The following is a 24738-nucleotide window of genomic DNA, read 5'->3' on the forward strand; positions in this document are numbered from 1 at the left end:
AGCAAGCACTGCAAATCGTGTGGTGTTTTGCTAAGAAGGATAGCATCATCAGCATACTCTAGGTCTGCTAAATTTCTATAACCAATCCAGTCCAATCCTTCTCCATCATGTCTGACTGATTACAAAGACCATAAGGAGGATAAATACCATACGTGACAACACATTCCCTTAGAGTACTCCGCTGTTCACTGGAAACTCATTTGATAAGACTCCATTAACATTAACTTTGCACTTGCTATGCTCATGAATAGACTTGATCAAATTTACATATTTAAGAGGAATTCCATAATAACTCAGGATTCTCCTCAAAATTGGCCGGTGCACACTGTCAAAGGCTTTTTCATAGTCCACAAATACCATCAAAAGGGGATTACTATATTCTACGCATTACTGTACAACATGTCTTAAAATGAAAATTTGGTCAGTGCAGCTTCTACCTTTTCTAAATCCTGCTAGTTCATCTCTTAGCTTTTTATCAATCTTTCTCTCCAGTCTCTTATGAATAAGCATACTACATATTTTTATAACAACTGACGTAAGTGTTATGCCTCTGTAATTATCGCAATCAGTAAGGTCTCCCTTTTTAGTTTTTTTTTCACCAACACTATCTCCCATTCATCAGGTTTTGCCTCTTCATGCTATATTCTAAAAAATAATCTTGTAAGTAGTCCGAGAGTCACTTCATTTTCGGCCAGTATCATCTCGGCAGTTATTCCATCGTATCTAGGGGCTTTCCATCTCTTTAGTTTTTATGAGGATAGCTTCGACTTAAAACAGACTGAATTCATTCATGGGCACATCAAGTACTTCATCACCTTCAGGTATATAAATCAAATTATTCACTTCATATTTCCTATACATAATCTAACAAAAGTGTTCCATCCAACGTTGTCTTTCTTACTCTTCTATTGCTATAACAGAGCCATCTCTCTTTTTGATAGGTATATGCTTCTTCTTCTTTGTCCCAGTCGAGATTTCATTGATAATTCTATGAGAAACTCTTACACCATAGCCACTTCCTGAATTCATAGCTTTGTCTGCCTCATCTGCTTTACTGTCTAAATACTCTCTCCAGTCATTTCTGGCTTTTCTTTTGACCTCGCTGTTAATACTGGAATACTTAGCATGCTCTACCTTGTAATTTTCATTACTTCCTCAAAAACTTTCAACAATCAATTTCTGTCTTTGTCTCCTTTTTATAGTATCCCAAGTATCATTCGATATCCGTTCGATATATATATATATATATATATATGTACACACACAATGTATACATACGTATATATAATATTTATACATACATATATACATAATATATATATATATATATATATATATAAAATATATATATACATATATATTATATATATACATATAAATATATATATATATATATATATACATATATATGTGTATATATAGACATATATATATATATATATATACACAGATATATATATATATATATATATAAATGTATACAGTATATATGAATATATACTGTATATACACACACATATATATATATATATATATATGTGTGTGTGTATACATATGTATACATAATATAAATATTTTTATATATATACATATATATATATACATATATATATATACACATATATATAATATATGTAAACAATGCAGATATATACATATATACACACACACATATATATATATATATATATATACATACGTATATATATATATATATATATACATACGTATATATATATATATATATACGTATGCATGTATACAGTATATATATATATATATATATATGTAAACAATATATATACATATATATAAACAATATATATACATATATATATATATATATATGCATATATTTATATACGTATATATACGTATGTATGTATACAGTATATATATATATATATATATACATATATATATATATATATATATGTATATGTATATATATATATATATACACATATGTGTGTGTACATATTTATTATTATTATTATTATATATATATATATATATATACATCCTCTATATATATATATATATATATATACTTATACATATATACGTATATATAATTATTATTATTATTATTATTATTATTATTATTATCATTATTATTATTATTACTATCACTTATTAAGCTACACCCTTAGTTGGAAAAACAGGATGCTGTAAGCCCCGGGCCTCCAACAGGGAAAATAGCCCAGTGAGGCAAAATAAAATTCTAAGAAGAGTAACAACATTAAATAAATATCTCCTATATAAACTATAAAAAACTTTAACAAAATTAAAGAAAAATAAACAAGACTAAACAGCATGCTCGAGTGTACCCTCAAGCAAGAGACCTCTAACAGTGGAAGTCTATGGTACTGAGGCAATGGCACTACCCAAGACTTCAGAACAATAGTTTGATTTTGGAGTGTCCTTCTTCTAGAAGAGCCGCTGACCATAGCTAATGAATCTCCACTACCCTAAACAAGAGGAAAGGGGCCAGTGAATAATTACATTACAATAACCCTTTGGGTGAAGAACAAGTGTTTGATAATCTCAGTGTTGTCAGGTGTATGAGGACATAAGAAAATATGACCTGAATAGGCCAGAATATTCGCTGTGAGTGTGTGTAAGCAATGGGAAAATGAACCATAACCAGATAAAAGGATCCAATGTAGTACTGTCTGGTCAGTCAAAATACCCCATGCCTCTCTAGAGGTATTATCTCAACGGGATGGCTGGTACCCTGGCCAACCTACTACCTACTATATTGTATGTGTATATATATATATATATATATATGTATATTATATATATTATATATATATATATATAGCTTATATATATATATATATATATATACTTTATACATACATATACATATATATATATATATATATACTGTATACACATAAATATATATATGTACATTTATATACTGGAAAAAAAAAATATATATATATATAATATATATATATATATGCACTGTATACACATATATATATGTATATTTATATATACTGAATATATATATATATATATATATATAAATATACACACACACACACACACACACATATATATATATATATATATATGATAAATTTTTGCACATTTAGACGTGTTTTTTTCATATTCGAATAAGCTATATACATTTTTGCTACATTAATGTCTGGATTCTCTTAACGACCTCAGGATCAAAGCCCCAGGCTAAATCACACAAAGACAAGAGCTTGTGACCGGCCGGGAATTGATCCCTGGTCCGGCAAACTTGCAGAGATAGTGACTAAACCACTTGGCCACGAAGAAAGATGAAAGTCAATGACATTTCTGCTGTTCTTATACCTGTCGAATTCAGGTGTTTTGTACTTAGAATTGAAATTAACCCCTCTTCACCATCGTAGCTAATTGGTAGTTTGTTACTTGGCATTCGATTAATAATAAATTTTTGCACATTTAGACGTGTTTTTTCATATTCAAATAAGCCATATAAGACATTAATGTAGCAAAAATATATATGGCTTATTTGAATAAGAAAAACCACGTCTAAATGTGCAAAAATTTATCATTGATCGAATGCCAGGTAACAAACTACCAATTAGCTACGATGGTGAAGATGGGTTAATTTCAATTCTAAGTACAAAAAACCTGAATTCGACAGGTATAAGTACAGAAAATTGTCATTGACTTTTATCTTTCTTCGTGGCCAAGTCACTGTCTCTACAAGTTTGCCGGACCAGGGATTCCCGGTTGGACATGAAATAGCCTGTTGTATTTTGTGACCTTCTTCCCTGGACTTGATGTATATATAAACTGGATGTTCTGTAATAAAGTTACTCAGTTACTTTCATCTTGCCTTTTGAGTCAAAACCTATCTTAGCCCATCAATATATATATATATATATATATATATATATCAAATAAACCATATATTTTTGATACATTAATGTCTGGATTCTCTTAACGACCTCGGGATCAGAGCCCCAAGCGAAATCATACAAAGACAAGAGCTTGTGACCGGCCGGGAATCGAACCCTGGTCCGGCAAGCTTTTATAGACAGTGACTACCACGTGGCCAAGTGGTAGTCACTGTCTATACGAGCTTGTCGGACCAGGGTTCGATTCCCGGCCGGTCACAAACTCCTGTCTTTGTGTGATTTCTCCCGGAGCTTTGATCCCGAGGTCGTTAACAGAATCCAGACATTAATGTAGCAAAAATATATATGGCTTATTTTAATATGAAAAAACACGTCTAAATGTGCAAAAATTTTTCATTAATCGAATGCCAAGTAACAAACTACCAATTAGCTACGATGGTGAAGAAGGGTTAATTTCAATTCTAAGTACTAAACACCTGAATTCGACAGGTATAAGTACAGCAGAGAATTGTCATTGACTTTTATCTTTCTTCGTGGCCAAGTGGTTTAGTCACTGTCTCTACAACTTTGCTGGACCGGGGATTGATTCCCAGCTGGTCACAAGCTCTTGACTTTGTGTGATTTCGCCTGGGGCTACGATCCCGAGGTCGTTAACAGAATCCAGACATTAATGCAGCAAAAATATATATGGCTTATTTGAATATGAAAAAACATGTCTAAATGTGCAAAAATTTATCATTAATCGAATGCCAAGTAACAAACTACCAAGTAGCTACGATGGTGAAGATGGGTTAATTTCAATTCTAAGTATAAAACACCTGAATTCGACAGGTATAAGTACAGCAAAATTGTTATTGATTTTTATCTTTCTTCGTGGCCAAGTGGTTTAGTTACTGTCTCTACAAGTTTGCCGGACCAGGGATCAATTCCGGGCTGGTCACTAGCTCTTCTCTTTGTGTGATTTCGCCTGGGGCTTTGATCCCGAGGTCGTTAAGAGAATCCAGACATTAATGTAGCAAAAAAAAATATATATATATATATATATATATATGGCTTATTTGAATATGAAAAAAACACGTCTAAATGTGCAAAAATTTATCATTAATCGAATGCCAAGTAACAAACTACCAATTAGCTACGATGGTGAAGATGGGTTGGTATTATTTTACTGTATTACAAGGCAATGTAACCTAGGAAAAAAAAACTACTTTTTCTAATAGAAAAAATTACGCTCTCTTTGAAAATGACACTAGTTCCCGTCGCAATTGAATAGTTTCAGAAATATATATATATATATATATATATATATATATATATATATATATATCCTACGATAATGGGAACTCGGGGTTTTAGGTGGGGAAAACATACTAGGGAAACGATATATAAACGTAAAACAAACCTTTTCTTCTCTATACATTACATTCTTGGATGTATAATAAACGGAGGAAAAGACAAAACAGTATAAATGGATAAACTTTGGAGGTGCCATTGCAAAGGCTATGTCTCATGAAAAAATACAGTAACCACAGCTGCCAACGTGTGATGTAGATCAAATGTTAGCATAACATGCTAACATTAGCAGTGTTTTTCATTTATTTTTCTCATCGTTCCCGTTCGTTCGTTTGTACATAGCAGGTTTCGACCTTCTGCGCAAAAAACCCCGCCTCCCTACGCAGAGACTTTTCCTCCACCAATTGGATTTCTTCTCTAATCGTGAAATGTAACTATCCGTCTCTCTACCAGCTCTGTTCAAGTCTATTACTGGATTAGTTATGTAATACCCTCGTATACATATTACGTTTGACCCCAGTATTACTGGTTTTAGTATTTGATACCTTACAAAATCACCTCATTTTATATACCCATCAAATATTATTTATCATATATTCCATTTTATCTTCATATATTACTTTTATACATTTTGTTATTACCTTGTCACTCCCAGATTTCACATAAATACTTGCTCTGTTCATTCATGTTTGCTGTTCCGTTAACCAATCACGAACCTCTACGTATGTAAAGTTTGCACAGGGGTGTTAATATTTCCCTACCCCCACCTTCCAACAATCCCTTTTCCGTGGAAACCTTTGCCCAAGTCAGGTCTTTTTTAGTTCAAGTAATCCATACTTGAAAGTATTTTGGTGAATTCCAATGTTGATAATTTTCTCAAATCACGTAATGTAATATATCAACTTCACAGTGTTCCAAGTCCAGTACTAAACTAAGACAAAACAGTTAGGATGCCACAGACTCAGTCACAACACCCCCCGTGAACCACAAGTTACGCCGTCTCGGTCATAAAAGTAAGTCATTAATTTCTTTATCTTTAATGTGTTCGTTTTACAATATTTGATTAGAGTGCGAAACTCAACATTACCGCTTGCCAGTGCATACCAGGTTGATATTTTATTTTCCTGTGATCGTAAGTGAGGAACAAGAATAATTATATTTAACGTTGGTAATGTTAGCGTAACATAACTAATGTTAGCGTGAGCAGCTCAACATTACCGCTTGCCAGTACATACGAGCTTGATGTTTTATTTTCATGGGAGTGAAGCGAGCTAATGGCGGAACAAGAACCATTATATATAATGTTATCGTAACAGTACTAACGTTATCATAACGTGAGTGAAGTGATACGGATTAACATGATATATATAACAAAGGGCATTATATTGGGTTTGTGACCTGGGAATTTCTAGGTTAGGTTAGGTGGGTTTGTTAGGTTCTGTACCCTTTTTGTACTTTTTTATATATATTGTGTAAATCGTATATGGAAAAATTCTTTAAAATACACATGATAATATTACCGTATCATTGCTAACGTTAATAATGCCACCATAACGTTGGTAACGCTATGTATCACCGTATCGTTGGTAACGCTGTGTATCGTTGGTAACGTTGCTAATGTTATCGTTCGCAGTACATACGTGAGTGAAGTGACACCGAATTTGAACAAGTCATTATATTTCAGCATTTTAACAAAATATATATAATAAAAGACATTATATTTAAACATTTCAACAGAAAACGGATTTTGAGTGAAGCGAAAAATCTATTTTTGGGTGAGATAGCCATGTCGTCCTGATGGAAGGTTCCTAATAATAGCTTCCAAGGGATATATGAACTACAGTGATATTCCCACAGAATTTACCTTTAGGTCTCCAGAATTCTAACTCCTGGCACGAATATCCTTAACATTCTCTTAAGGATATCGCATAAATCAGGGAACGTATACCTTGATACGACACAGCGATCATCACACTGAATAGCGTTTTCGCTTCGAGGGGGAAGAGTTGCAATTTTTGGAAGGGGAGCCGTTATCAAGGTTACCCTATTTCCCATACTACTATTGAGTATCAAGATGGAGCCATATTCAAGATGGCAGTCATTCCTTGTAGCATTGAGCATGGTGCTACAGATATAGTAGTTTCGGGAGAGATTTTTCGAAGGCCTTTTCTATAGAAAAGGAGGGTGGGTCCATCAGGACGACATGGCTATCGCTTCATTCAAAATCCGTTTTTTGGGCTCAAGCCATGTCGTCCTGATGGAAGTTTACCAGAGAATTACTAGAAAGTACTGTATCTGTGGATTTTCATCGGTGCCTTAACCTTGGGACAATTTTTCTATGGTCATCTGGACCATTGAGACAAATGACGTTACCGTTATCCGTCATTACCACTAATCATAGACAATGTTAGTTATTCCTGCCCCCTACAGGGAAGAGTCATACTAGACAGTAGAAAAGGGGCCTCAAGGTTAGCATATCTTGTATGAACAAACATAAGGATCCACCAGATATACAAATGGTCTCACGGTTTGTGTATATTTTCGGAACAATATCAGTGTTAACTATATTCATTGTTTTGTTTGTAAGCATACAATGATATGAGGTTTATTTAAATAACTAAGTAAAAGAACTCTGGCATCTTTAATGAGCAAATTGTAGGGCGAGAAAGGAGGCAATTACATTCTAATAGACATTTATTTCTAATAAATGACTAAATGGAACATGTTAAAGGAATTATACGTGCAATGTACACAGAAATTATTTTTCCTTTCTTGAAAGGGAAGAAATGATGAGTGCCATTCTAAAACTGAAAAATTTTAATAAATGTTTCCTTTATAATTTCTGTAAATGTTGTATACTATCAACACTGTGTACTACGTACACACGGCACAAGTGTTATCTGTATAATTCCACACCTGAGATTTTGAACAGACTTAGTGTCACCATGGTGACACTCACTTAAAAGGTATCACACCGGAAGTGTCAACACCTTTTCACCCTAATTGACAGTCCCAACCAATTAACTGTTCATCGCAGTACTAGACGACAGGTTTTAATACACAACCTGCCGCTTCCACATAATGCTTCAGTTCATGGACTTGCTTACCATAGTGTTTGTAGAACACTCTGGATGATTTCCATCCAGTATATGAGCGAAGATGCTCAAAGTCCATATACTGAAAAAAGTTCAGTGATGAAGCAATTTTCCTCAGATCATGACTTGCGGGTGTACTGTCAGGATCTGCTCTGCGAATGAAGTAGGTGAGCTTCGCCCTCAGTTGTTTTAGGGATAAGTTTGATCCAGAGGTTTCTCCTTTGAAGAGCTGTCCTCCCTTGAAGTCTGAAGTTCTACGAAGATAGACCTTTAGACACTCTACTGGACATAGAGAGACATCTTCCTTCAAAGGGCAGATTCTCCAAGGACCCCATCTTTTAGTGGGTATCTCGTTCTTGGTGAGAAAGGTTGGATCAGGAAAGAGATTCAGTTCTCCCACTTCTGTGAACTGAATGTGGCCAGACTTACAAGCCCCCAGCGAAGCATCACATACCAACGGACTTGCACTCTGCAACGCACGTCTTCCTGCGCAACGATACTAGCAAACAGGAAAATAACCTTATGGGTTAGATCCTTGAGAGAACAATCTTCATTGCTCACAGATGAGGCATAATGTAGGACCTTGTCCAAAGACCAAGAGATGGGCTTCGGAGGTGCTGCAGGCCTAAGCCTATCGCATGCCTTCGGGATCTTATCAAAGATTTCATTCGCCAGATCCACTTGAAAGGCATATAGAAGAGGTCTAGTCAAGGCTGACTTACGCGTAGTTATCGTGTTAGCTGCCAGACCTTGATTATGAAGGTGGATAAAGAAGGACAGACAGAAGTTTATTGAAATTTCTTTCGGTCCTTTTGCTTTAACAAAAGCAACCCACTTTTTCCAAGATGACTCATATTATCTTCTAGTTGACTTAGACTTGTATTCTTCTAGGAAGTCTATATTGCCTTCTGAGATCCCAAATCTTTTCTTAACCACCAGGGCGAGAAAATCATGAAATGAAGGGTTTGGGCTCTCTATGATGAATTGAAGGCAATCAACTTCTGAACCCTCTGAGATAATGCTGGGTTCAGTACAAGGGCCAGCCTCAGCCTCAGTTCCCTCACTAGAGGGAACCAGTTGCTCTTGAACTATTTGGGAGCCACTAGAGCTGCCTTTCCTTGGAAGGATCTCAGCGTATTGAGGATCTTCAGCAGGAGATTGGATGGAAGGAACAGGAATTTCCGGGTCCATCCGTTCCCTACTAGAGACATGGTGTCCATTATCTCCTCTAGAGGATCCTTGTATGGGGCTATATATCGAGGTAGTTTCTTGATGAAGCTCGTCACGAAGAGGTCGATCTGCAGATCGGGGACTTGTTCCCATCTGGGAGAGAATGGGTCTGCGTCTGTGGACCATTCTGACTCTATCGGCTTGAGCCTGAGTAGGGCATCTGCTGTCACACTGCGGATCATTTGTACGTGAGCTGCTGATAGGAGCCATCTCTTTAGGTAAGGGATGGCTAACATTACCTAGACTATATGGGAAGATCTCGAGCCTTGCCGGTTCAGACGTCTCACTATCGCTTCGTTGTCCCAGATCAGCCTGAGGAGGGCTGATCTGCATGGAGAGAGTTTCCCTAACCTCAACAGGACTGCCATGGCTTCCAAAAGGTAGATAAGAATGGCCTTGAGTACAGATGACCAAGTCCCATGGGCTTTCCTCTGATGGGAATGAACTTCCCATTCTTCCGTCGAGGCAGCCATGCGGATGATCTTCGATTGTCAAGGTAGTTGCAAGGGCACGGTCCTCAATAAGCTTTTGGCCTTCGACCATAGGTTGAGAAGCGATCAAGGTAAGACCGATATCGGTTATTTTAGATTTCTTCGAGCGTTTGATGCGTATCTTCTCCAGACTCTTAACGCATCTTTCAGCTGTGCTCTTAGCACTGGGTCTGTCAGTGCTGCGAACTGGAGAGAGTTCAGTACTCTTTCCTGTTAGCGTCTTGAAATCCTGACGGATTATCGTAGTCTCCTAACCGACCCTGCAATCTCCTTCTAAATCCCTAAGGGAAAGGAGAGCCAGTGTGACCTCAGGTTCCGATGGTTTTTAAGCCATTGAAACCTTTGAGCTGGAGAGACTCGAGACTTCTTGAAGCTGATTTTGCATCCCCGATGTTCCAGGAACTGGATTACTTCTTTGGATGCTCGCACACCAGCCGCTTCGGGTGCTGCCCGTACCAGCCTTTCGCCCAGGTACTTTATTACCTGAACTGTTTCTAGGCATGGTTATTGCATGACTGCGTCCGCTAATTTCGTGAAGATACTTAGGACTGTGTATGGCTCTTAGGACATACTCTATTTTCTGTAACTTGAATCCTAGGTAGGAGGAGAGGGGGCGACTGACTAGAAGCTGCCAATAGGCACCTGTCAGGTCTATCAAGACTGTGAACGACCCTTTTTGTAATAGGGTCATTATGTGTAGAAGGATTAACATCCTGAACTTGCTGTTTCTTTTGAACTTGTTGAGTGGCAACAAGTCCAGAATGACTCTGAGTTTTCTTGAGTCCTTCTTGGGAACACAAAACAGTGTTCCCTGGAATTCGATGGACTTACCCTTGTAACTATCAAGTATTGTAGTCTGAGAAGGACTTTTGACGATACAACTTTTATGTATCATGGCTGCCTTTCTACTTACAGTCACGATCCTTCATCTCTGTATTATGGATGCTGGGTACCAGTTACACGAGGGTTACATTCTTCAAATGATTATTATTATTATTATCATTATTTCTTGCTAAGCTACAACCCTAGTTGGAAAAGCAGTATGCTATAAGCCCAGGGGCTCCAACAGGGAAAATAGCCCAGTGAGGAAAGGAAACAAGGAAAAATAAAATTTTTAAGAAGAGTAACAACATTAAAATAAATATCTCCTATATAAACTATAAAAACGTGAACAAAACAAGAAGAGAAACAAGACAGAACAGCGTGCCCGAGTGTACCCTCAAGCAAGAGAACTCTAACCCAAGGAAGTGGAAGACCATGGTACAGAGGCTATGGCACTACCAAAGACTAGAGAACAATGGTTTGATTTTGGAGTATCCTTCTCCTAGAAGAGCTGCTTACCATAGCTAAAAAGTATCTTCTACCTTTAAGAGGAGGAAAGTGGCCACTGAACAATTACAGTGCAGTCACCCTTTGGATGAAGATGAATTGTTTGGTAATTTCAGTATTGTTAGGTGTATGAGGACAGAGGAGAATCAGTAAAGAATAGGCCAGACTATTCGGTGTATGTATAGGCAAAGGGAAAGTGAACCGTAACCAGAGAGAAGGACCCAATGTAATCCTGTCTGGCCAGTCAAAGGACCCCATAACTCTCTAGCGGTAATATCTCAACAGGTGGCTGGTGCCCTGGCCAACCTACTACCATTATGACAACAATATTCCCTAGTCTCGGGGAAATGTTGGTACACGCAATGAGTTGCAGCGCCTTTGGATCCCCTTTGGGGAACAGAATAGTGCTGCAGGTGTGGATGTTACTGCCATACAACTCATGAGAAAGGACTAGTAAGTTGTAATATTTGTCCCTGTAAGAATAGTAACCCTTACCTTGGAGATTGGCAAGTGGAGAGAAGGCAGCATCGAAGGTTGAAGTATACACCCCAATGTACGCCTTAAAATATGAGATGTAATCACTGCCAACTTCTGCAATAATGCACATTTTGATACCATACTTCATTAGCTTGGCAGGTTGTACACTTTGACCCTAACCCTTCCCTTCCATGGCAGCATTCAATCATTAACTGAAATATCCTGTAAAGGAGTATACATATCCCTGAACCTCGATTGCAAGTATTCTAGCAGCATGGGAACTTTAACGAGTCGCTAAGTGTTGCATTACAATGTTGCAATATATTAGTAATGGCTGATGATGATGAAATATATATATATATATATATATATATATATATATATATATATATATATATATATATATATATATATATATATATATATATATATATGCAATTATTGTTAAGATATTGCTCTTCAACTCTATCCATGGGCCATGATAGCACATAGTGTCCTCAAACCCTGCAGTTCATGCCCTGTTTGAATGATGGCATTCCTTTCTATATAGCTTGGCAAGACAACAAATAATATGTATGAGAGGGGGATCTAGCCACCGCGACAATATCCAAAGTGCCGATATTATGAGTGAAATATTCAGAGCAAAATTGGAAATTGCAACAGTATGTATTAAATTGTGTGGTGAAAACTGCCCTGTATGAATAAGCCCTAATTCTTAAAATTATCAATTTCACTATAAGTAAGATAAAATAAGTAAAGAATGAAAACAGCCCTTACCTTTAGCAAATGCTGCACTTCCTCGAAGCCTTGTGTTACGCAGTATGAAAAATGTAAATGTTGAAAAGAAAACTTGATGATCACCACATAGAGTAGCTGCCTCAAGAAATTTACGAGCTGAAACTGACTCTGCAAGTCCTACACTTCGAGCATATCTGTGTGATTAGATCAATCATAAGCTAATTTCTTACATTACCAATGCACCTAGTAAACAATATTTGATTAATATGTATTACATAATAACAAAGGAATGGCCAGCTGAAAATAAAACACATATATTATATCCCAAACATGTAATGTAAAGATTGTCATCCTTTTATGGTAAACTTAACTTATGTTTATCTTAAAAAATAAGAAGAAAAAAATCTGATTTCGAAAATCTATTCTATTTTTATTATATGAAAGGAACTAATACCCAATAATTGAAAGATAAAAATGAAAATTTCCTTGACGTAGGTACAAAGTGATATATGTAGAATGTTTGGGAATCACATGATTATATGTTAAGAGACCATTTATACACAAAATCGGAGCATATGTTTCTCTCCCTGAAAGACATATTTTCCCTACTTGGGAACTACTGTTGTTGCAATGATGTCTATATAGTAAGATTGTACCACACTAGTTTTCAGTAATTTTCATTGGAAAACATCTGTGTGTGGTGTACAATTCAAGTGGAGCTCTTTAAAAAAAAAGTTACAGCTTCATGATGAACAGTAGAAGCAAGGTGTCCACTCACTCCTCTGTCTCAAAATTTCCTGGAGACTGAATATGCATACATGTAATCACCGACTAAGACACCGCCACCTAGGCTAGGACTGGCAAGGACCATGCAATGGTTGTTGATGACCCAGAAGGTGGGCCTAACAAACACCCATTAAGCTCAGAGGGACAGAAGACAGAAAGGTCACATTTTTTTCTTCAGTGAGGTTTAAGAAGCTGTGAAATAAAACCACTGAAGGTTCATTAGAGACTTTGTGTGTGTTAACTTCTTATCCTCTATCATCACCTAAACATTTTTCACATCAGCTTTTCTCTTTGCTTGGTTAGACATTAATTTAAATGGACCCCAGTCTCTTCTATCTTATGCTCTATATTCCTGAAATTCCAGCAGGTCTAGGTCTTCAACTCCCCTCTTACTATGATTTCCTGACACTTCTTAGATGTCTTCATCCTGCTACATTCATACTTATAGTACTGTATTGCTGATCACGTGTTCCTCATCCCGCTTTATCACATAATCAAACAATTTCAGTTTTAAAGTTCTCAGCCTTTTTTCTAGTTTCTATATATGACACCTGGCCACCAATTATGAGAAGTTTCCTTTCTTCTTTACTACTTCTGGCTAAAGCTGCTGTGGCACTATAGATCACTGAGCTCAAGGTGGCGATGTAACATTACATGTAATTGCCATGATCTGCTCACCATATGCCACCCATGAATCTTAAAATCCGTAAGTCACACATTACCAAAATCTCTTCCATTTCCTTTGTCAGTGCCCATGTTTCTGCTGAATAAAGTACAGGCCATACTTACTTTTTTATTTGCCTCCTATCCAGTCACTGTTAGCTTCGTTTTGCTTACAGATATTTTCAAGCATCTTCTCTTTATTTCAATCTTACATCTTTCAAGCATTTCTACTACTTGTTACTCAGATACTGTTGTTAACATTAAATCATGTGAATAAAGTAGATCCCAAGGATTTTTTCTTTTTTTAACAATTATAGTAATATAGAAGTCTCATATTTCAATCATATGTGGTCAGAAAAACCTGATAATTTATAAAATTTCATACAATAGACACGACCCTACATATGAACATAACTTAAATTTTGTCCACAATCTTCTGTAAGCTAAAATTCTGAATTATGCACCTTCTTCGTAGTACTGTATGTTGATTGGCTGCAACTTATGTAGAGCACCACTGCGCCAGCCCACAGCATCGCTGAGTCAGTTTGGTTACACGTTCAATAGTGGTGACGTGCACTAATTTGTTCTGTACTATTCACAATATTTCATCGTTTTGTGTAACTCTACATTATCTTTTATAAAATTATTCCAGCCATAATGGCTAATGGAAAGTGCAAGACAAGTGGTGATAGGTCTGTGATAAACCGTGCAAAGCAATCTATAAAAATGAAGGTTACCAGAATTAAGAAATTAGATTGTGGTGAAAAAATGGCGAATATGGCAGTTTCTACATTTGACAGTTGGTACAACTTACAAGAACAAACAAAGGACGTAATAAGGCTTCAGTACCTAAGCAAGCCCCAGGAATTTGCAGGAAAACGGGAAAGTTGATAAAGAAGATGCAAAAACTTCTGAGCACGTGAAGTGAATACCAGAGGAAGAGATGGGTATTATTTAGCCTTATGTTCTTACAAGAGAAAGTTAAAAGGCTACTGTCAGTTTTATGATGAGAAAAGCGAAAAATGATACAAACTTCCAAGGCCATATACTTTATACCAGTGTTCTCAACCTCGAAAGCTTCCTCGGATGTTGAAGCAACTTTCAATATCCTTGAAGAAACCTTGACTAATAAAGCTGTTGGCGAAGAAAATGAAGCTGACGACCCTCACGCTATTAACAAAGCATGTGAACTTGACCACTTTGACAAACGTCTCGCCAAGTAGCTCCACACAACCTCCTATTCTCCTCTCATCTATCACCTCAGTTTATTGAATCAATTTCAAAGATATGAAGGTTTTTTATTATAACCTCTATTATTATGTATAATTCCTTCATATATAAAACAAATAATTAAACCTTAAGAAATTATTTAAAAGGTTACCATAGTACACTTAGTACCAATTTAAATGCCACTATCATGACTTCTGCTTGTAATTTTGGAAATTCTGATTTATGCATTTTTGGCTGGGAGAACATCTAGATTTCATATTTCGCATATTTCTTTTTTAATGCAAACTGCACTATTTTTCTTCTTTCAATGGTGTTGTAAATAAACGTTTGCTGAGGTTCTCTAACTTATATTCCTCGTATTTCCTTTTCTATTTGTTTATATATTTACAATTCTTATGTTATGGTTAGGCTGCAAGATGCAAAATGTGTCAGAGACGATAACTAAATATGCCTAAAGCATAAGATTTGCTCAGAAAATATGTAGACGAGAATATATGGTAGTACTGTTTTACTCATGTGTGGGCATTTGGTACATGGACCGTATATACTTCTAGATTTAATGGAAAGGGTTCACCACTACTTGGTAAATAACCCTGAAATGTGATGGTTATGTCTATGATAACCAGTGTTGAGGGAAATTACCATTAAAAGCCCATACTTATGCATACTAACGTATATTCAACTGATCTCTCAAAGAAAAAATATTGAAGGCCATGTTTCTATGTCTGTGTTTATATAATGAAAATCTTTATGTTATGTTTATGGTGAAAGATGCATAAATTTTCAGAGGCCATAAATAAATATTAATAAAGCATAAAATTTACCCATAGATTATGCTAAAAAAACATATTGTGATAGCAATATCTTTTTCATGTTTGGGCACTTGGTACATGGTGTATATTTTTCTAGATTTGAGGGAAGGGTTTCATCTTTGCTTAGTAAAAACCTCTGAAAAATGATGATTATGTCCTTACGATTCCCACTGTAGAGGTTAATAACTCATATAAGACCATACTTATGCATAGTAAAGTATATTCAACCAATCTACAAAAAACTTTGAAGATCATTTTCTCAAAACTTGACATATTCCTACAACTTTTTTCAATATTGACAATCTTTTTTCTATCATTCAAACATGGAAGGATAGAGAATTTTATAACCTACAGTCTATACATCTATTTTCTGAGAAAAAAAAAAAAAAAAGGAAAATTTCCATGTGAAAAATGCCTGCCATTGAAAGTTATTCCTACACATTGATAAAACAGTAAATAGAAAAGAAAAAAATGGATCTACAACTTTCCCATATGCAACTTTTAGAATATAAAATTATTTTTAATGATGTTTTAAAATGAAAGAAATCCGTTGAGAAACAAAAAGAAATTAAGAATGTGAGGTAACCCCAAAATAACAAAGTTTCAATGGGAAACATGAATTGTTCGTGTGAAGAAATTTCCTTCACTCTTCTTCTTTTCTTCAGTATTTTGGTTTCCCTCCCAATATTGCAGTTACCCCTGAAACTTTCGCTCCCATACTTTACGTTTTCTTTACCGAAACAAGGGTAGACTGTGCTAATTTAAATTGTTGACAATACTATATGTGATGGTTGTGACCTCACTGCGTAGTAATGCAAAACAAAAGCCTTACGCCGGCGTACGATGTTCTTTCCATAAACTACGTATGTCGAGATAAATCATTATACTGGTTTTGAATCTAACGCTAATGCTGCTGACTTATAAGGAGCTTATTTTATCTATTCAGGTCTGATTAAGTTTAAGATGTATGCCCATCGCACCAGCCCTTTGCTACTTACTAATTTAAATTATCAATTTTTAGTAAGCCAGAATAGGTAGGTTTTTTATGTATGTAAAGTATATCGCCTTACAGCTGCAGGATTTCTCTTTGTATTTTGCCCAAAATCGTGCCTCCTACTGATTCCTTACAACGTTACATTGCCCTGCCCTTAAGTCCCGATATGGCACCTGAACTGGGTTATCCTAAGCCCAATGACCCTCACCTGTTTGGAAGCTGAACCCAGGTGAGCCCACGCGAACTGAGGGTCGGCCCATGTGTTCTCGCACCGCCATCCTGGCCTGGCGGACAATCTGCATTGCTCTGGCTCACCCACACTTGACTCCCACCATAAAGAGGACGTAAGAGTACCAGTATCCTGTCGGCTGGAAAAAGAGATAGTCTTTTTCCCGACTATCCTGGGAACTGTGCCAACAATACCTGACCTGCCAAGAAGCGAGGATTCCAGGGGTGAGCCAAAGGACGAAAGGTGCAAGCAACAGCCATTTTCTGGACAGAGGGCTACTTTGCAAGTACTGTAAGGAGTGCCGGTAAATCATGTGGCCACTTAAAGTTTTCCCCCATTTTAGATTAGCATAGATTCATTTTCACTTGTTTTAGATATAATTGGCTTCAACATAATTTGGGCTGAGTGCGTGGGATTTGTTGTACAAATTTTGGGTAAAACTTTTTGCTTTAGACTACTCCAGCTCTGGGTCACAAGACCACATGTCCGACCCCACTTCAATCATTTATCATTGCAAGAGACCTCAAGTCACGCATATTTTAATTGCCTTTTGAATTTGCTGAGCTGCATTTCTTTTACTTCTTTTTGTTTGTTTTAACATCTTTTGCTTGATGCTAAGATGTCCAATTTTGCAATGTAAGTTTTGTGTGATAAAATAATTAGATTAGGTTAACTACACCCTTTTGTATTACTACTTCCTTTTTTGATTGATTATGTCTAGCATGAATATTCAATCTCGGGACAGAATACCCGATATATTGAAAGGAGTGTGTTAGCAAGTGACTAAAGGCTTGTCCACACTATCAGTCATGCCTGACGAGCATACAGTGATACCAAGTTCCAATGGGTAGCAAGCATGAGGAGTGATGACGTCAGAAGTGGAAAACTACTGACGAGGATCTGGCAACAAATAGTGATACCGGATGGAGTGTAGCCCACGATCATACTTGTTTACATGGAGAAGACTGGCGGGCAAAGAGAAAACAGCAGACATCAATAACATATGATAACTTCCCCAAGATATTAATCCTTAGGAGGTACTCAAATGAAAAAAATGAAAACGCATTCATGCCACGTGCCACCTTAGATATGAAGCTATTATATTCTATAAAATATCCATAACAGTTATTCATATTAGGTAATAATTTCAGCCAACCTTATTTCTAAAAACTTTTATATTTGTCATAAGAAGCCCCTTATGATATTTACAGTTTTTCTAACTCATATCCTAACACAAGGGTACCTTCCCATACATTTTAATATGAAATTACAAAAATCGATTAAAGAAAAGTATTAAACTTGGCAACATGAGAAATTGCATAAGAATCCAGAATTAAGGGCATATTTGAGGAACGAGAGAGAATTCATTTTGTTTATGAGAGAGAGAGAGAGAGAGAGAGAGAGAGAGAGAGAGAGAGAGAGAGAGAGAGAGAGAGAGAGAGAGAGAGAGAGAGAGTTAAATCATGTGAACTTGTTTGAAATTAAATAATTTTTTTATGAGTAGCAATCATGCTGAATAGTTTATACACAATTCCAAAACTTTCCTTTATCTATAATCTCTCATTAATACAGTGTCACTATGGGTGCGGAAAAAAAGGTCACAACGCACCATAATTTGCGGCTGTAAACTTTGTTCGTCCCAGCCCCTGACTTGCTTCAGTTTACTAGCCGAGACAGTTTCTGCCAATCTGCCTGTTCATGTATGCCCGTCATTTCCTCGTTTCTGACGTCACCTTCGTGTCTGCCACCATGACCACCACTTCAACTTACTCTCCTAGTGTGCATGTTGGCGTTACCGGATCTGGTATCACTGTTTGCCCGTCGGGCATACCCGATAGTGTGGACAAGCCTTTAGTATTCATTCTATGTTTCGAAGGTAAAGATCCTTATCTTCAACTTTTACTTTACTGCAATACATCATTGCTCCCATCCATTGACATTGTCTCAATTTTTTTTACGTAAAATTCCTGTTCAGCATCTCACTGGGGTCCCTGAGACAGAGCAGAAACTGAGCCTAAGAGTGGGATAGCTTTAGACCTGACAAAGCTAAAGTAAGCCATCACATTACTTTTATTTCACGTGTGAAGTTTTCAGGACAGAGTACTGTTTTTTTGTTTTTGCATTTAAAGTGAAGGCATGTGAACTACATCATCAAAGTCATTAACAGGGTATTTGTGCCTTGAGTGATAGTCAGTGCTCCTTTTCCTCCCCTGCTGCTCTTTGCTTATATGGTGTAGGAAGACTTTCCCAGAACACCAAGGTCCCACTCAACAACAATTAAAAAATAAATATATTTCTCCACAGTTAGTAAGTTGGCTGGTTCTGTAGTCTGATTCTGAACAAACTTTGGTCACTGCTATAAATTCTAGATTAATCAAAAGAAAAATAATCAGGCAGCTTCAGTCTGAACCTCGAAGAGATATTAACTAGACATTCAAATCGGTGATTCACAAAGTGGAGGCTTATTTACTCATGAAAGGCTCATTACCTAAATTTTATAATAGAATGGGAGATACAGACGGGCCCTGTTCTTCGCAAGGATTAAGTAACAGTAACACCCGTGAAGAGCGAAAATCCTCGTATAATGAGGGCCCTTGAGTCAAACTCTAGCTCCCCTAACCATGTAACAACTGCCTACCTGCAGTCGCATAACACCACAAACAAAACACTACATTGTTTTCAAGTAGTTCACAAATTGTACTGTAGGTTTCATTACAGTACAAACTTGTATTTTTAAATAATTTCCTTAATAAACTCATAAATCATCTAAAACACTGTAAATCAAATACATCTTAATTCATTCGATCCTCTTCACATTCCCTAATCCGTAAATTTTCATTATTCAATTCTATTACCAACATTGTTATATATAATTTAGTTATGAATAAATTTTACTTTAATATGGTTTCCCTATACCCTCTCTTTACATTAAATTTTAATCTATTATACCTTCAATTTATTTTCCTTCCTTTCATTGTTCTTATTTGATTTTCAGCTTATCATTCTCGTTTTAATAACATCTGATTCTTTCCTTCATAATATATGATAAGCACTTCGGTTTAAATATCTAAATACAGAAAAATAAGACTTTATCCACATTCGTTAAAATATTATCATATAATATTTCATCTTTCATTCTTCCTTTTTTTTTCTGTTTGTTAATATTTCTGATTTCTGTTATTCACATATTTCAATTCTTCATTATATCCTTTATTATTGGGTATTATCCTTCTTTCTTATTACCTTTTCTTCGAATTTCCTACAACATTTTGAGTGTTAATTCTATTTAATGCAGATTTTGTATAGACAAATTTATTGTATAAAACATGGATATTCTTTCCCGTATCTATCGAGAGAAGCGTCTGGCCTATTCTATCTTTTCGATTATGTGAACACTGTTCGAAAACAACTAATCGAAAAACAGTTTTTCGAATGGAAACTTGTTCGAAAGAAAGTTATTAGAAAGCACAATTATTCGAAATACATAATTCTTTAATCAAACCAAGGTGGTAAAAATACAAAAATGCAAGTATACAAAAGAAAACGCATTTAAACACAAATCTCATCATTACGATAAATTCCTAATAGAACAAAATTACTAATAAACGGAAGTTATGCGCTACAGCACGCAAGTACTCTAATACTGAATACTCGCCAAAGTATGCCAATAATATTTTTTTTAGCCTTTTATCTGAATCACGGTATTTCTTGTGTTTCCTGCTCTTATTTTTGCAATATGAATGTTTTTCAAACCCTGCTTTGTTTTTTAGTGTCTAGGAACTTTCATATTATAGGATGGTGAGATGTAATTTGCTGTAAAAGGGTTCGAGGGCGTTGTTAGTCCTATGCAAATCAGTATTGACGCTCTCAAAACAAGGCCACATACATATTTCAAACATAGGACTACGTTGATGACGTCTTGAAGGACGGTCAATCCATGAATCTACAAAATAATCTAAAACAGGATTTACAATTGAAGGCTTTATATATATTTTAATCCAATAACGCTTCAAACGATTCAGTAACTTTGTCTACAGGACAAAGGCTATGGCTACCAGAATTCGGTTTCTTAAAGCAAAACTGGAATCTGTATCGTATCTCACTTTTAGACCACATCTTTCGGTACAAACACTGATTGACCTTGCATCCATTATGAGAAGCTGTGCTGAATTTTTCTTCTATTAGAATAATGTTCCGGTAACGTCCAAACAACATTTTGGATAATTATCATTACGGATAGTTGTCCTTTTTAATAACGTTCTTTCGAACAATTTCCATACGAATACCAGTTTTTCGAATAATTGTTTTCAATTAATTGTTTTCGAATAATGTTCATAATATATTTTCATACTCTCGCCTCAAAGCTTATAACGATTTGTTTGTTTTATAAAGAAAGAGTTTTCCTCTTTACTCTTATTTCTTAACCATTTTTAAAGAAATCTCTTTAAACATAGCATGAGCTAAGAACATAACACATGCTCCGCTCTGCTTTTCATTCCTTTTCAATTTGTGAAAATATCACCGCTGTATGAACCAGCGGTCATGAGAATAAAAAGTATTTGACAACATTGAATGATTAAACAGCTAACTGAACTGGCTGCCAGTAAAGGGATATTTCATTTCCTGTATCATCGTGGTGCTTCATACTAAAAAAAATGAAAAAATTTCATATTCTTTTATGAAAATTATAATAAGCGTTCTTAAAAAAATTTTCATTTTCCATTTAACAAATGAAGTTATTGATTATCGTAAATTCTATATAAATGCTATTTTTTTTTTTCATTGAAATAACAATTCTTCTTATAGAAACCTATTCAAACATACGATAGTCAATTACAGTAAAGATAATTCAGTTTCAAAATCTTTACCTTTTTCATGGTTTTGGTATTGTACACTGGCCACAGGGTGATAGATGAGATGGATACTAAGACCAGGAAGATTCTCACCCTGTAAAGCACATTTAGAAATCAGTGTATGGATAGAATATACCTCCCACCCAGAGAAGGTGGACTAAGCTTAACCGAAATCAATCAAGCCTACAGAGCAGCAATAGTAAGTATAGCGCTATCGCAATACTTAAAAAGTTCTGAGGATGAAAACATCAAAAAGGTTGCCCAACATCATGATGAAGCCCTGAGCTAACTAACATCAATAACAAAGCAGGCTAAGAACTTTGCAGGAGAATTGCTAGAAGATAAAAAGGGCACTGAACAGACTTCAGCAACAATGATAGCCAGGAAGACAAGGCAGAAATTCAGTTCTAGAGAGGAAAAACTTAGAATGGAAAGGTGGAAACACCATGGAAGAGCAGGAAGATTCCAAGAACTGAAAAAAAGTTACATAGACAAAGGAGAGTCACTCACATGGATAGGGAATGGAAATTTAAGTTTTGATGGAGAAAGGATGATAATAGGAGCACAAGACCAAGGCCTCCTAATAAACGGCTTCAAGAAAATGGCGGGCATATCTGGAAACGACCAGTGTATTTTTTGTCATGCAGCAGTTGGGAATGTTGGTCATCTGGTTTCAGACTTCCAGGCCCTACGATGGTCACTACACAGCTCGCCACAATAAAATCTGTAAATATCTATATATATTGAAAAATATGTAAAGAATACAAAATTGAAGTAAAAGATAAGGTACGGGAGCATGAACCAGATCCAGTTACCTCCATGGATGCATTACCATCTTTTATAAGATAATCCGAACAGGAAGATATATAGAAAGACCTGATATCTTTATCTGGAATAAAAAAAGGAAAAACAGCAAAGATTATAGATGTGATAGTACCTGGTGATTTTGGCCTCAACAGAGCTAAGAGACAAAATATCAAGAACTAAAGAATTATCTGAAAAATACTTGGGAAGTGACAGAAATAGGAATAATACCTGTTGTGGTGGGGCAACAGGACTTTTGAAGAAAAACCTGAGACAATACCTTCAGGCGATACCAAGTTGCCCAAGCATAAATGGGGTGCAGATTGCCGCCATAAGGGAACAGTGACCATCTTAAAAAGAGCCCTCGGATTCAAGGCTAAAGTATAGAGGTCCAACCGTAGACCCCAGGTTGGAGTCCATTGCATCACTGATATAAAGTAAAACCAATCAAAGTATTAAGACTAAGGGAGTGCTTTGTGCCATTTACACCTCTCTCTACCCAGCTCATTCTAGCTCTCTCTACCCAGCTCGTCCTAGCTCTAACTGTACACCGTATATCCATTTACTATGGTAAAAAATTATGGCTATATTTGAAATAAGACGAATTTTTATTAAACTGGTGTTTCCTTTAAATGTATCCATTAATAATGCATGCAATATTCACATTTTAGTATTGTAGTAGTAAATAAAAACATAGCGAATAAAATTCCTGTCCATTGTTTCCATTCATGATTTTACAAATCAGCTGATTAACCCTGAGTGGTTTGCCTTCGGTAACCTTAACTTTCGAATAAATAAGTCCCTTATTATTAACCATACTACTGAAGGATATTTCATATTTCACAAAAGAAACAATTATTACTTGATCTATCATTTTCCAATGAGCATACTAAATTCAATAGTTTTATTTGAAATACTTCTCTCATAATTTTATTTACTTGAACTCTTGAGTTTAATCGTATGAAGTTAACCGGAGTTCCATTCACGTTGCCAATGCAGGAACATTATAATTTTTAGCTCTGTGGTGCTTGATTATAAAGCTTAAGAAATTATTTATTGCAGCTCCATCAGTGAGTATTCAATTGAGACTTTGTAAAGAAACAGATTTCATTTGTTACCGAGAGAGAGAGAGAGAGAGAGAGAGAGAGAGAGAGAGAGAGAGAGAGAGAGAGAGAGAGAGAGAGAGAGAGAGAGAGATATAGCTAATAATGAGAGCTATAAATGTACATGAAAATCATGACAGCTTACAACACATTGGTGCTAATGTAATACTATATTAACTATATAGATGTCTTGAATAAGTTAGAAATCGTATAAACGATACTCTTTGTTATTGATTCGTATGTACATCAGCTGATCTGATCCCAACCATCAAATGAAAAACAAAGAGAAGTCAGTAAGTCTTGATTGTTAAAATACACACGAAATTTAAAACAAAAGTAAATAAATATTTTATTAAATAAACAATTATCTAAATCATAATAATTTTCTAGAATGCAATAATCGAGTTCACTAAAAGTAGTGGTTAGCTAACGAAATTGGATATTTTATGCTATGATTGCAAATGGATTTATACTCTGGAAATTTTTTTGTGTTTTATTTAACTGACATTTTTGAAAGGAAACAAAGAATTCGGTTTCCTCTGCTACAGTATATGCAAGAATTGTATAGCACATGTGTTTGTGAGAGAGAGGTGTACAGTAATCAAATGCACTGTTTTTGTTTGTTTCTTTAAAAGAAACAAATATTTCTAAGATATTTATCTTTTTAGTTTATAAAATAAGCTGTATTTCTGTTTAAGAAAGTGAAAGTAAAATAATAAAACGATTTATGAGTTCTAACAAT

The 24738-nt window shown here is 35.6% G+C and overlaps 1 protein-coding gene across 1 annotated transcript in view; it reads right to left on the minus strand.

Moving 5' to 3' along the window:
* The window catches only part of Bulli (regulator of MON1-CCZ1 complex protein bulli), a 392783-nt gene that overhangs the window by 31045 nt on the left and 337000 nt on the right, over nt 1-24738 (minus strand). The window contains exon 10 of the mRNA XM_068382333.1: nt 12562-12716. Within this exon, the coding sequence (XP_068238434.1) occupies nt 12562-12716 (155 nt within the window). The remainder of the gene's footprint in view (nt 1-12561; nt 12717-24738) is intronic.

This window comes from Palaemon carinicauda, chromosome 11, assembly GCF_036898095.1.
Source record: "Palaemon carinicauda isolate YSFRI2023 chromosome 11, ASM3689809v2, whole genome shotgun sequence".
NCBI lineage: Eukaryota > Metazoa > Arthropoda > Malacostraca > Decapoda > Palaemonidae > Palaemon > Palaemon carinicauda.